The sequence below is a fragment of the Prionailurus bengalensis genome, chromosome D1, assembly GCF_016509475.1.
Source record: "Prionailurus bengalensis isolate Pbe53 chromosome D1, Fcat_Pben_1.1_paternal_pri, whole genome shotgun sequence".
NCBI classification, from domain to species: Eukaryota; Metazoa; Chordata; class Mammalia; order Carnivora; family Felidae; genus Prionailurus; species Prionailurus bengalensis.
Genome location: NC_057346.1, coordinates 67,031,901 through 67,046,371, shown reverse-complemented (window position 1 = coordinate 67,046,371; position 14,471 = coordinate 67,031,901). Strand labels below are relative to the sequence as shown.

General features: G+C 35.2%; 1 protein-coding gene across 4 annotated transcripts in view; it reads left to right on the top strand.

The window, feature by feature from the left end:
* The window catches only part of SBF2 (SET binding factor 2), a 505,713-nt gene that overhangs the window by 307,324 nt on the left and 183,918 nt on the right, over positions 1–14,471 (top strand). For all 4 annotated transcript variants that reach the window (XM_043580629.1, XM_043580627.1, XM_043580628.1 and 1 more), the window contains 3 exons: positions 2,988–3,192; positions 10,127–10,236; positions 12,236–12,385. In XM_043580629.1, coding sequence (XP_043436564.1) covers positions 2,988–3,192; positions 10,127–10,236; positions 12,236–12,385 — 465 coding nt within the window. The remainder of the gene's footprint in view (positions 1–2,987; positions 3,193–10,126; positions 10,237–12,235; positions 12,386–14,471) is intronic.

Sequence of the window (14,471 nt, the reverse complement as noted above, 5' to 3'; positions counted from 1 at the left end):
GCCATACTAGATTTATTATTATAGGCTTAGGTAAGTTTTGAGATCTTGGAACTTTGACTTCTCCACTTAATTTTCTTCAGAATTGCCTTGACTATTTTTGTATCTTTATTCTTCCATATAAGGTTTAGGATGAACTTATACATTGCAGGATTTTAAGTAGAAATAATATGTGTATCTTTATTTTTCTAAATGACCTTAAGTCATTTTTGGAACAAGATAAAAGAATATATAGTAAGAGAGAGATAAAATATAGTTAGGAAAGATAACTAAGAAGATGTATTTTTTAATTCTATTTTTCCATGTTTTAACATTTGTTACAATGAATATTATTTACATCATGGAAAATATATTTTAAGTTTTTATTTTATTATAAAGAAAATAAGTATAAATAGAAACAGAAGTAATGAAGACTGTACTTAAATGATTCTGATTCTGACCTCAAAATCCACATGAATTACCTTTCCAGCCTGAAAAAAAAAAATCTGCCAGTGAGTTTTAGAAAATTGATATTTGTAACTTTGAGAAGATATCTTAGACATTGTGACTAAAGAACAGAAAAACAAAAACAAGCATACTACTTTTGAAAAGGACAGTTGCAGAAACTATAGACCAGTGATGTTGGTGTTAATCCAAGCATAATTTTAGAACAATTTTTTCAGCGTATAGTTTAGAAAGTGGTGATCATGAAGACTTGGCATAGGAATTTATTTATGTATTTTCCCCTGCCTTTGCTAACAATGCAAAGGGAAAACACAAAGTGCATATAAGGGTTACTTTGGCAAGAACAAATTTTATAACTAATTTCACCTTCTCAGGAACCTTGTAAGATGTCCCTCAGGCAAAGTTATTTTCCCAGCGTCACACATGAGTCGAACAAAAACTAGAACTCGGGATTTTTTACATTTAAAAGAGTATTAATTATTATTGTGTTGCTGAGATATGCTACCTATGTCATCTGCCATGGCTGAACCTTTTCTTTATCTGGGTCTGGACCATATAACCATAAAGAATTGTGGGGAGTAGCTCTAGTAGATGATGACAGATATCCATTTTAACTGTCTGGAGAAAGTATAGGGTAGTATTGAGCTTAATCTACAACACAAATAACAGGTTCAAGAAGAAAAGGGAATTTTCTGGTTGCAAAGGATAATAAATGCTAGAATTGGTCTAAGAATGGCAGTAAAACATCTTTCCCTAGAGAACGTTATTAAAAGATGAATTCCATTCTACCTGTGGTGTTTGAAATATAATCCTCCTTAACTGGGTGGCAAGATAAAAATTTATGCCAGCCCTAAGGATCTATGAAAATATTAGCTGATATATTCACTTCAAATATTGCAATCCTAGTATGTGTTCAACATTGTGTCCCACTTATTATGAAATAGTGGGAAGTAGTTTAGGGTGCCTGCTATGTGCCAGGCAGTTTCTAGATGCAACAGGTATACAGCAGAGGGCAAAGAATATTTTTCTGATTGGCTGAAATGTTGGCCCTCAAGGAGCTTCATTTTTGTAAGAGAAGGGTAGACAATAAGCAAGTTAAATAAAATTTATAATATGTGAGAAGATGGTAAGTGCTAAAGAGGAACATATAATAAGAGGGATAGGGAGTGTATTGGTATAACTTTAGATAAGGTGGGCAAGAAAGGTAGCATTTGAGCAAAGAAATGCAGGAAGGAATAAAGGATGCTGTTGAAATTGTAGGGGGATAGGCAGAAGTAACAGTTGAGTGCAAAGGCCTTGAGGCTGGAACAAGAAGGCCTGGGTAGCTAGAGCAGAATGAAGGAAAACAGTAGCAGGACAGTCCTATAGGAAAGCCAGATCTTGTGGGGCCTTGTAAATTATTTTAGGAACTTTGGATTTTACTCTGAGTAAGATAAAGAGCTACTTGAATGAACAGAGTATTGAGGTGATAGTTTGACATACTTTTAACTAGATCACTCTGTCTGCAGTATTAAGAATAGAGGGAGGGAGGGAATGAGAATGGAAGCAGAGAGACGAGTCAGGAGACTGTTGTTCTGTGGTAATATAGAGATGTTGCCTTGAACCATAGGGTTGTTGAAAAATGGTCAGATTAGGAACATATTTGAAAGGCAAAGTCCAAAAAGTTTGCAGAGGAATGGATGATTGAGTGTTGGAGAAAGGCATTACAGATAGCTAAGCATTTCACCTGAGAGGAAAAATAAATATGCCATTTACTGAAGTGGAGAAGACTATAGAAAGCAGATTTGGAGGAGGGGAAGAGTAATTGCGCCATTTGGACATCTATTTAAGAAGTTATTTTTTTTTAATTTTTTAAGTTTATTCACTCAGAGAGAGAGGGAGAGAGCACAAGCAGGGGAAGGGCAGAGAGAGAGGGAGAGAGAATCCCAAGCAGGCTCTGCACTGTCATTGCAAAGCCCCATGTGGGGCTTGAACTCACGAACCATGAGATCATGACCTGAGCTGAAGGCAGATGCTTAACCGACTGAGCCACCCAGGTGACTCAAGAAGTTATTTTAAATTCAAATGGAAATACTCTGCACAGGCAGTTGAATATACGTATATGGCGTTCAGGAGAAAGCTCAGTTGGAGGAAAGAATTTATGGATCATTGGTGTTTTTATGGTTGAAATATTGAGAATGGAAGTTGTCCCCAAGGAAATAAGTGTAGATAGAAAAGAGGCCCGAAGTCTGAGCCCTGGTGTTTTTACATAGTTAAGAGATTAGGCAGATAAAAAAATAGACAAAGATGTAGCAAGAAGACCTAGAAACCACATGGAGAAAGTATTCATAGAAAAGGAGTTTGAGTGATCAGCTATATTATCAGATGCTGCTGATAGATCCCCTAAGAAGATTCTGTTACTCTCTTTTATGGCATGTATCTGAATGTATATATAATCACTCATCTGTCTGATTTCAGTTTTTGTCCCTTTGAGCTCCCACTTTCTGCCTGGCAATCTTCCATTGGTATTTCAACTTCTGACTAATTTTACCTGTTTGATATTGCAGGAGAATCCTAACCCTCATATGGCATTCCAGAAAGTTCCACGCCCAACAGAAGGATCCCACTTGCGAGTTCATATTCTGCCTTTCCCAAAAATTAATGAAACTCGGGTACAGGAATTAATACAGGAAAATCTTGCTAAGAACCAAAATGCGCCTCCTGCTTCACGAGTGGAAAAGAAATGTGTTGTGCCAGCAGGTCCACCTGTTGGTATGTATCCGTCTCTTTGTTTGTTTTAAAAGTAAACCTTTTATCAAGATAGAAGACACAAAAATGAAAGTGTGCCACTTGACGAATTTTTACAAAGTAAACAAACTTGTATAACCAGAATTAGAGCATTGTTAACACCCAGAAACACTGTTCCATTCACTGTCTCTCACAAACAGTAACCATTAATGTAACTGCTATACTATAGAATCTTCTCTTTTTAAAAAACAGCTATATTGAGTTATATTTCACACACCATAAAACTCAATAAGTGCACCATTCAGTGGTTTTTAGCATATCCACAGAGTTGTGCAACCATTTTCACTACATAATATCAGATTGTTTTCATTATGCCAAATAGAAATACCCATACCCGGGGGCGCCTGGGTGGCTCAGTCGGTTGGGCGACTGACTTCGGCTCAGGTCATGATCTCACGGTCCGTGAGTTCGAGCCCCGCATCGGGCTCTGTGCTGACAGCTCAGAGCCTGGAGCCTGTTTCAGATTCTGTGTCTCCGTCTCTCTCTGACCCTCCCCCGTTCATGCTCTGTCCCTCTCTGTCTCAAAAATAAATAAATGTAAAAAAAAAAAGAAAAGAAATACCCATACCCATTAGTAGTCACTCCCCATTTTCCACCAAAACCATTCCTCTCTACCATTAGGCAATAATCTTTATATCTTTATAGATTTACCTATTCTGGACATTTTATATAAATGGAATTATACAGTATATGATCTTTTGTAACTGACTTCATTTAGCATAATATTTTCAAGGTTCATCCATGTAGCATGTAACAGTACTTCATTGCTTTTTATACCTGAATAATATTCCATCATATGGAGATATACATATATGTATACATGTATGTGTGTATATGTGTGTGTGTATGTGTGTGTATATGTATATGTATATGTATATGTATATGTATATGTATATGTATATGTATATGTAAGTATATATATTTACGTTTTGTTGTCCATTCACCAACAGGTGGGTGGTTGGGTTGTTTCTACTTTTGCCTACTTTTGACTACTTTTTGACTACTGTTTTCAGAATGCTGCTGTGAGCATTCATGTGTAAGTTTTTGTATGGATATATGTTTTCAGTTCTTTCAGGTATATCACTAGGTGTGGAATTTCTGGGTCATATGGTAAGTCTATGTTTAATAGTTTTAGAAACTGCCAGACTGTTTTCTAAAACAGCTGCACCATTTTACATTCCCATTAGCAATGTATGGGGCATTCTGAATTCTCTATGTACACTGATGTTATAGAGCATCTTTTCATCTACTTATTTACCATTCTTTATGTCTTCTTTGGAGAAATGTGTATTTAGATCCTTTGTCCATTTTTAAATGGGCTACTGGTCTCTTTATTATTGATTCATAAGAGTTCTGTATATATTTTGTATACAAGTCCCTTATCAGATATGTAATTTGCAAATATTTTTTTCCCATTCTGTGGGTTGTCTTTCTTTACTGATTTTTATCTCTTCTTCTTCAGCTTTTGAGGGAAATGTGTTATAGTCTCCTGTGATAATAGTAGAATTTACCTATTTCTCATTTTAATTCTATCCATATTTTCCTTCATATATTTTGGAGATGATTTGTTGGATCCACATATATTTGATATATCATAGCAACCTGGTGATTGATCCCTTTATCATTATGAAATGTTCCTCTTTGTGTCTAGTAATACTTCTTGCCTTAAAGTATACTTTGATATTTATATAGCTATGCCAGCTTTCCTTTGCTTAGTATTTGTATGGTTTATCTTTTTTTATCCTTTTATTTTCAAATTTTCTAGGGCTTTATGTTTAATATATGCCTCTTGTAGGGGCACCTGGGTAGCTCAGTCAGTTGAGTGTCTGACTTCAGCTCAGGTCACTTCAGCTTGTGGGTTTGAGCTCCACGTTGGGTTCTGTGCTGGCAGCTCAGAGCCTGGAGCCTGCTTCAGATTTTGTGTCTCCCTCTCTCTCTCTGCCCCTCCCCTGCTCACCCTCTCTCTCTCTCTCTCAAAACAAATAAACATAAAAAAAAATGTATACCTCTTGTAAACAGCATGTGGTGGTTTTTTTTTTTTTAGCCAGTCTATCTTAGTATATTACTTATATTACTTAATATACTATTTATCTTTATGTAAATATAATTACTGATATAGTAATGCCCTTAATGTAGTTTACTGGTTGTTTTTTTTCTGTTTAATCTTCCTGTTTTATGTTTCCCCTGCTTTCTTGCTTTCTTTTGGATTACTAAACTATTTTTCTTATTCCATAATTTATCTCTGTTAACTTTTTATTTATACATTTGCTTATTGATCTTTTAGAGGTTTACCTGCAGACCATGACACACATCTACTTTTGTCAGTTCAGCTTTCACCAGAAACTTTTGGTCAGCCTAGCCATATGCCAGATTCAAGCCTGGATTCTCAGTAGTCTTCTATCTGTACCCAAAATTGGTAGATCACCTAGGGAAAATTTGGATGTGTGTGTTAACTCACCTCTCCAACTTTTTTCTCCTTCTCTGGAATTTTAGGTCCTCTAGTCCTTGTGCTTCTGTAGCAATCTGTTACATTTAAATAGATCGTTTTGCATTTTATCTGACTTTTATAATTGTTCCTGTAGGAATTTTAGTTTGCTACAGACTGTTCTATCATACCTGGAAGTAAATGTGGTTTTATGAATAACCGTATAGTCATTGTATATTTACATAGTAAGCTTAATAATTACACATTGTTAACATTAATGTTATATTACATATATAGTAATATTAATGCTACTTTTATTATTTATTTATTTAGTAATGTTAATTTGCCATTATTTTCCTAAGAATACCTTTTACTCAAGTGTTGATTGAACTTTCACATACAGAAGAAGAGGGAGAAGGTAGACACATTAGGGTGAATAATTATCTTTTGAAGGGATTAGTCAGGTTATTTTAATAATCATAAGCTAGTTGAGTTCTTTCTTTAATGTTTATTTATTTTTGAGAGAGAGGGAAAGAAAAAGCACAAGTGGGGTAGGGACAGAGAGAGAGGGAGACAGAGGATTGGAAGTGGGCTCCGAGCTCAGAGCGGAAAGCCTGATGCAGGGCTCTAACTCACACACTGTGAGATCATGACCTGAGCCAAAGTCAGACACATTACTGACTGAGCCACCCAGGCACACCAAGTTCTTTCTTTAAATACCCACATGAAGTTTGATAAAGTTTAATTTGCTTTAATTGTAGCCTTAACTGTCGCAATATTATCCTCATTTGATCTCTTTACTTTCTTCATTTTTAATCCACATCAAATTCATTCTTTAGATGCATGTGGAGTATATCACTGTAATCAGTGAGAGAGGTACACATGACTCAGTATTTGGCCCTGCATGTAAAATCTGAATGAACGAACGAATGAATGAATGCAGGGGCCTCTGTCCAACTTTCTGGTTCATTTGAGTTGATAAGAGTCGGGATTTCCCTTGTACTAAAATTAAACAGTATGAAAGTTTCATTTTACATGATACTCATTTCATGAGTGTAAAATTGCTGTCACCTTAGGAGGCATTCACATTGTGAGAGGTTAATTAGTTTCGAGCTATTCCTCAGGGGAGCCAGAACTAGCATTGGTAAGCCAAAGCCTTAGAAAGGAAGCCCTGGGAATCAAGTGCCCACAAACCAGAGTTGTCATCAGACGTTAGAAAGCTAGTATTAGAACGCCACAACTGGGGGGTTGGCCAGTCTGAAGTATCAGTAACTCCAAGTGAAGAGCTTTCTTCTCTGAGTGAACTAAGTCATAGTCTCAAAGGAAAACAATAATTCCCACATGGTAACAGACTTATTATCAGAAAACGTGGGATGTTTTAATGGCTTGTCCTAAAGAAAATTTAAAATGTTGCTGAAGAGATTTTAGAATTAAAAGTTTATAAACACAGCTTAAAGATGTTGCTCAATAAAGTATGTGGTATTATTTGGAGACTCTAAGAAGTTTCCTACTTAACAATTTCTATTTCAGTCTATTCCACTGACCTACATGTGTGGGAAGCAACAGAGCACACAATTAAGAATGAGCATTTCATAGAAGAGTCATTTGTAATAATCTATTTAACCATCATGGTCATGAAGAATATCAGTGTCATATGATTAAAAATGAATTGAAAAAAAAAACTAGTAAAATTTGAGTTTTATTGTCTATTATATGGCGCCAATTGATTTCCTGATTCTGATAATACACTCTAGTTAGGCAAGATGTCACCAATGGGAAAAGCTGACTGAGGAGTGCATGAATCTTCTCCATACTATTTTGTAACTTTTGGTGAGCTTAAAATTATTGCAAAAAAAAGTTTAAAAAATGATTTGAAAGATAAAAGATTTTGTATTGATGAAATGAAAGGGATGCTAATAAGTAAGATACGATAGTCTTTCTTCTTAAGTATGAGGGGAAGTAAAGGGATTATGCCTTTAGATTCCAAGAGCAACCATAAAATATAAGGGCTCTTAAACAAAAAAACATATCAGACCTATAAATGTAGAGAACAAACTGATGGTTGCCAGGGAAGTGGGGAGAGTTGGGAAAAATAGGTGAATGGGAACAGGAGATACAGGCTTCCAGTTTTGGAATGAATAAGTCACAGGAATAAGAGGCACAGCATAAGGAATGCAGTCTTTGGTATTGTAATAGCAGTGTAATGGGACAAAGGGTAGCTACACTTGGAAACAAAGCATAATGTATAAACTTGTCAAATCACTAAATTGTACACCGGAAACTAACTACACTCAAATAAATAAAAAGAAAAAATATATAAGGGGTCTTTCTTTTTGGCTTAAGAATGATTGATACTACATCATTTGTACCAATGATACAGTACTTTGTGAAATTAACATTCTTAACTAATACTACTTTGGTTTATATCCTTCTAATATTCTTTTCATAAGGTAAATTTATTTTAAGTAATTTTAGCCTATGTATTAGACTAGATTTTTTTAAAATATAATTTATTGTCAAAATGGTTAACATACAGTGTGTAAAGTGTGCTCTTGGATTTTGGGGTAGATTCCCATGGTTCATCGCTTATATACAACACCCAGTGCTCATCCCAACAAATGCCCTCCTCAATGTCCATAACCCATTTTCCCCTCTCCCCAACCCCCCAATCCACCCTTAGTTTGTTCTCTGTATTTAAGAGTCTCTTATGGTTTGCCTCCCTCCCTCTCTGTAATTATTTTTCTCCCTTCCCTTTCCCCGGTCTTCTGTTAAGTTTCTCAAGTTCCACATGAGTGAAAACATGGTATCTGCCCTTCTCTGACTGACTTATTTCACTCAGCATAATACCTTCCAGTTCCATTCACATTACTGCAAATGGCATGATTTCATTCTTTCTCATTGCCAAGTGGTATTCCATTGTATATATAAACCACATCTTCTTTATCCATTCATCAGTTGATGGACATTTAGGCTCTTTCCATAATTTGGCTATTGTTGATAGTGCTGCTATAAACATTGGGGTACAGGTACCCCTATGCATCAGCACTCCTGTATCCCTCGGATAAATTCCTAGTAGTGCTATTGCTGGGTCATAGGGTAGTTCTATTTTTAACGTTTTGAGGAACCTCCGCACTGTTTTCCAGAGTGGCTGCACCAGTTTGCATTCCCACCAACAGTGCAAGAGGGTTCCCGTTTCTCTACATCCTCGCCAGAATCTGTAGTTTCCTGAGTTGTTCATTTTAGCCACTCTGACTGGCGTGAGGTAGTATCTCAGCGTGGTTTTGATTTGTATTTCCCTGATGATGAGTGACATTGAGCATCTTTTAGTGTGTCTGTTGGCCATCTGGATGTCTTCTTTGGAAAAGTGTCTATTCATATCTTCTGCCCATTTCTTCACTGGATTATTTGTTTTTTAGGTGATGAGTTTGGTAAGTTCTTTATACATTTTGGATACTAACCCTTTATCCAATATGTTATTTGCAAATATCTTTTCCCATTCTGTCAGTTGCCTTTTGGTTTTGTCAATTGTTCCCTTTGCAGTGCAGAAGATTTTATCTTGATGAGGTCCCAGTAGTTCATTTTTGCTTTTAATCCCCTTGCATTTGGAGATGTGTCAAGCAAGAAATTGCTGCGGCTGAGATCAAAGAGGTTGTTGTTCCCTGCTTTCTCCTCTGGGGTTTTGATGGTTTCCAGTGTATTAGACTAGAATTATTCAATCTTATGGTAAAGGTGACTGGTACGTAGTTCATAGGAGTAAAAAGTTACTCCCAAGTTCATATAGTAATTCTTGGGCCATAATGATTTCTCTTTTTGTGTGGTGTCTTTTCAGTTCCCCTCTACTCAGTTGTAGAATCTGATTTTTTTTGTCATATGTGGTTTTCCTTTGGTAATATCTTAGAAATATCAGCTTCTTTTTTTGTTAGTAGTCCTCTCATATATAAATGTTAGCTACTTTTTTCATGATACTGTACCCCAAACTTTATCAGTTTGTTTACAATTCAAGTTAAAAATTGGGGCATTTGGTGTGGGTTCAATTGCTGCGTCAGGCTCTGTGCACTGGCTGCATGGAGCCTGCCTAGGATTCTCTTTCTCCCTCCCTCTCTGCCCCTCCCCCATTGGCACGCTCTCAAAATAAATAAACTTAAAAAAATAGATACTTACTTTTGCTTATACAATTGTACTGTGCAGTATCAATTAATTTGCATAATAGTTCAGTTTATCTTTGGAAGCTATCCTGTGATATTATCCTCTATAAGCCTTTGACTAGCCTGACCCTCCAAAACCTAAATATGTAATCAGAGTAATAAAATGGAATACCTCCAATGCCATGTAACCAGGGAAAAGAATAAATTCTAAATGTTGGTCATGTAAATAGTTACAGTCATATAAACTGTAAATACTAATATTCCTCTTGCTTTTGTAGTTGCCAAAGAGGTTTAATTTGTTTGTGTTGTCTTTATATTCCTCTATTAGTCTCCATAATGGATAAGGTGACAACAGTTTTCAACAGTGCACAGAGATTGGAAGTTGTTAGAAATTGCATCTCTTTCATATTTGAAAATAAAACGTTGGAGACTGAAAAGGTAATAAAATTCCATCTTTCCCAAGTAAGCATTCATCATTTCCCTTTCAGATTTACATGTGTAGCTTGCCAAATGACCTCTCCTCTAATTCCATCTCTTGTCTTTATTGAGTGTTCTTTGATCGTTTTGATCATTTTAAGTGAATCAAGTCTAAGATTTAAAATCTTAGCCAAGCCTAGTTATGTGGCTACCAGAGAAATACTAGTAGTCATTTTTTTCCTCAAACTCTTAAACATTGTTCACTAAATCCTATTTTACTTAGAAATTTAACATTTTAAGTATAATTTTATTTATTGCTAAGAATCTAGTCAGAATAAGTAATGAATTATAGAAACAGTGGTATTCAATTTAAATGGGTCTTATTGCCATACAGAGAAAGACAGATACCATATGGTTTCACTCTTATGTGGATCCTGAGAAACTTAACAGGAACCCATGGGGGAGGGGAAGGAAAAAAAAAAAAAGAGGTTAGAATGGGAGAGAGCCAAAGCATAAGAGACTGTTAAAAACTGAGAACAAACTGAGGGTTGATGGGGGGTGGGAGGGAGGAGAGGGTGGGTGATGGGTATTGAGGAGGGCACCTTTTGGGATGAGCACTGGGTGTTGTATGGAAACCAATTTGTCAATAAATTTCATAAAAAAAAATAAAAAATAAATGGGTCTTATTAAAGCACATTTTCTTGAGGCTCATGGGTCGCTCAGTCAGTTAAGCATCTGACTTCAGCTCAGGTCATGATATTATGGTTTGTGAGCTCAAGCCCTATGTCATGTTCCATGCTGACAGCTCAAAACCCGGAGCCTGCTTCAGATTCTGTGTCTCCCTGGCTCTCTGCCTCCGTCTCTCTCTCTCTCTCTCTTTCAAAAATAAACTTAAAAAAATCATAATGTTTACAGTGTTCCCAGTATAATAATGTTATTGGAATAAACATAAGAGATGCTATTGAAAACAGTGTTTTAAAAAAACACATTTTCTTGACTTTTTAAATAAAACATGCTAAATGTAACGTAATCTTTTCTTAGTGACTCATTATAGCCCTGAACATCTATTACAGGAGGCTAAAGCATGAAAAGAGTAACATTTTTACCCTTATAGTAAATGACCCCAAGCCTTTCTAGGTTTTGACTTTTTTTGGTTTCCATTTTCTCTTATGCTTGAAGTATCACAGACTTCCTTTTGCTTCTCTTGCTTTAGGTTTCCATCCTATTTCTTGTGCCTGCCTATAATAATACTGTGCCCTCTTTCTCTCAGACTTCTTCCCTTCCTTCTTAGTTGCTCCTTTGTTCTGTATTTTTTAGGTTTTCAAAGTTAAATAAGCTTATTACTGTTTTATATAAAATACATTAACTAGGCTCTCAATATTACTATTTTATATAAAATACATTAACTAGGCTCTCATAAACTGGAAGAGACATTCTTCTGGGTGATGAAATGAAAGAGTTTTAATACATAAATCTGGACATTTCTATTTGTTGATCTGAGTCCTTTATTATATTGAAATGAGGAAGGGAGATTTAGAATTTTCTAGTCATAAATTAAAACTGACTTGTGATTAAAGAACTGATTAAATAACCAGTGTAAAGGTATAAAGTCACCTGTGTTTATTTTCATTAAATTTTTCCTTCTATTCTTGCCATGAAGATGTGGCCAGTTATTAAAAGAGGTGTCTAAGTGTCATGAGTGTTTTGGTAACCAAAGTTTTGTTGAGTTGTTGTTTTTTTTTAGGTGAAGTTAATGTTTTTTTGTTTTTTGTTTTTTAACTTATCACATGAATCAGTTCTATTTCTTTTTATGCTGGCTTACAAATAAAATTAACTGTTAACCCATATATTTATGTATAGTTGTTCTTAATAACAAATCAACTCTTGTAGAAGCTAGAAGTTTAATTCTAATAACTTTGTTAAATGGTTTATAGATAAGGTGCACTTGAATTTTTAGTGTGATTGAAAGTACTTTTTTGCATTGATTCGTTTTGTTCACTTCTGCCTCTCTTGTCCTCAGACCCTTCCAGCTGCATTGAGAGCCCTTAAAGGAAAGGCAGCAAGACAGTGTCTCACTGATGAGCTGGGTTTGCATGTCCAGCAAAACAGGGCTATATTAGACCACCAACAGTTTGACTACATAATAAGGATGATGAACTGTACTCTACAGGTAATTTTTAGTTCTTTTAGATTATTCCTAATATTTAAGACTACTTTTTGTTTTCCCAGGAGATTCTGTAATTACTGATATGTCAAGTTCTTGAGCCTTCCACAGTGAATAAGATGAAGAACCAATATCCATACCATTTTGGACAGAAACGCTTATTACTTGGCATAAACATTTTTGTTTTCTCTTGAAAAATTGTAGGTTATATTACTTGTTCTCTAAGGAAGCTTTCTGAAAATGAAAAGTCATCTTTAAAACATTCATTTTTATATTACTTAATGTCAGATTACTTAATAATGACTACTTAATTATTCATGCCATTGTCAGGTTTTGGTTGTGCTATTAAGGTAGAGGGTAATGAATGATGGATAATCCAAATTATAAATGAATTACTCAATAAAGTATTTGCTAAACACTATGCATATAAAGCCAAAACATACTTCCATTTGGCTTCAAAAAATATATATATTATATTACAGAAATAAACTTCCCACAAAATAGTGATACCAATTTAAGAGAAGCAAATAATCTGCTTACCCCATCCTGTCTCACTTGTTAGATAATTTATTACATTGGCATTATATTCTTTATAGGTGATACAAAAATTATTTCTCAAACTTTCTTTTTTCAAACTTTTTGAACAAGGAGAAAAATGTTATTAAATATTAAAAATTCAAAGACTATCTGTGGGACTCTAGAGAAACTAAACAAAATGGATATTAAATTCTGTTACACTGGAAGATGAGAATTACCAGGTATAATTAATAATAAAATTTATGAATGAAAGAAGGCCTAATTAAATGGAAGATATACCATGCCCATGGATTAGAAGATAAAGATAGCAGCTCTCCCCAAAATAATCAATAGAGGCAATGCAATTTCTATCAGAATCCAAACTAGAAGAGAAAAAAACCTAAGAATTACCAACACACCCCTGGGACGCCTGGGTGGCTTAGTCAGTTGAGCATTCTCTTGATTTTGGCTCAGGTCATAATCCCAGAGTCGAGCATGGAGTCTGCTCTGTATTTTTCTCTCTCTCTCCTCTCTCTCTCTTTCTCTTTCTCTTTCTCTTTCTCTCCCTCTCCTCCCTCTCTCTCTCTCTCTCTCTCTCTCTCTCTCTCTCTGTCTCTTTCTCTCCCTCTGCCCCTCTCTCCTGCTTGTGTGCTTTCTCTCTCTAAAAATTAAATAAATAAACAACAGTTACCAACACACTCCTAAAAACAACAGCAACTTTAGAATTGGTCCTGTCAGATTAAAAATGAGTTTAAAAGAAGACATACCAAAATAAATAAACAATTAAAATAAGACATACAAATGTACAGAAGGCACCTGAAAATGTGTTCAACATCACTAATCATCAGGGAAATAGGAATCAAAATCACCATGAGATATCACCTCACATTTGTTAGAATGCTATTATCAAAAAAGATAAAAGATAACAAGTGTTGAGAGGATGTGGAGAAAAGGGAATCCTTGTGTACTGTGGGTAAGAATGTAAATTGATACAGCTACTATGAAAAACATAAAATTAAAACTAAAACATATGATCCAACAGTCCCATTTCTGAGTATGTCCAGAGGAAAACAGGATATTGAAGAAGTGTCTGTACCCACATGTTCAATGAAGCATTTTTAACAATAGCCAAGATATGAAAACAATCTGAGTGTCTATCAACAGATGAATAGAAAAAGATGTGTTATATATAAGCAATGGAATTATTCACCCATGAGAAAAAAGGAAATCCTGCCATTTGTGATAACATGGATAGACATTGAAGGCATCATGATAAGTGAAATAAGCCAGACAGACAAAAACAAATACTGCATGTTATCTCTGATAGGTAGAATCTTAAAAAAAAAAAAAAAAAAAAAAAAAGTCTAACTCTTAGAAACAAAGAGTAGAAAAGTGGTTGCCAGGGCCTGAGGGGTGGGGAAAATAGTGAGAAGTTGGTAAGAGGTGCAAACTTTTAGCTATTATAAGGCCAAGGCCTCAGGATCTAATGTAAAATGTGATGACGGTAATTGATAAAACTGTATTATATACTCAAAATTTGCTAAGAAAGTGGAACTTAAATATTTGCACCAAACAA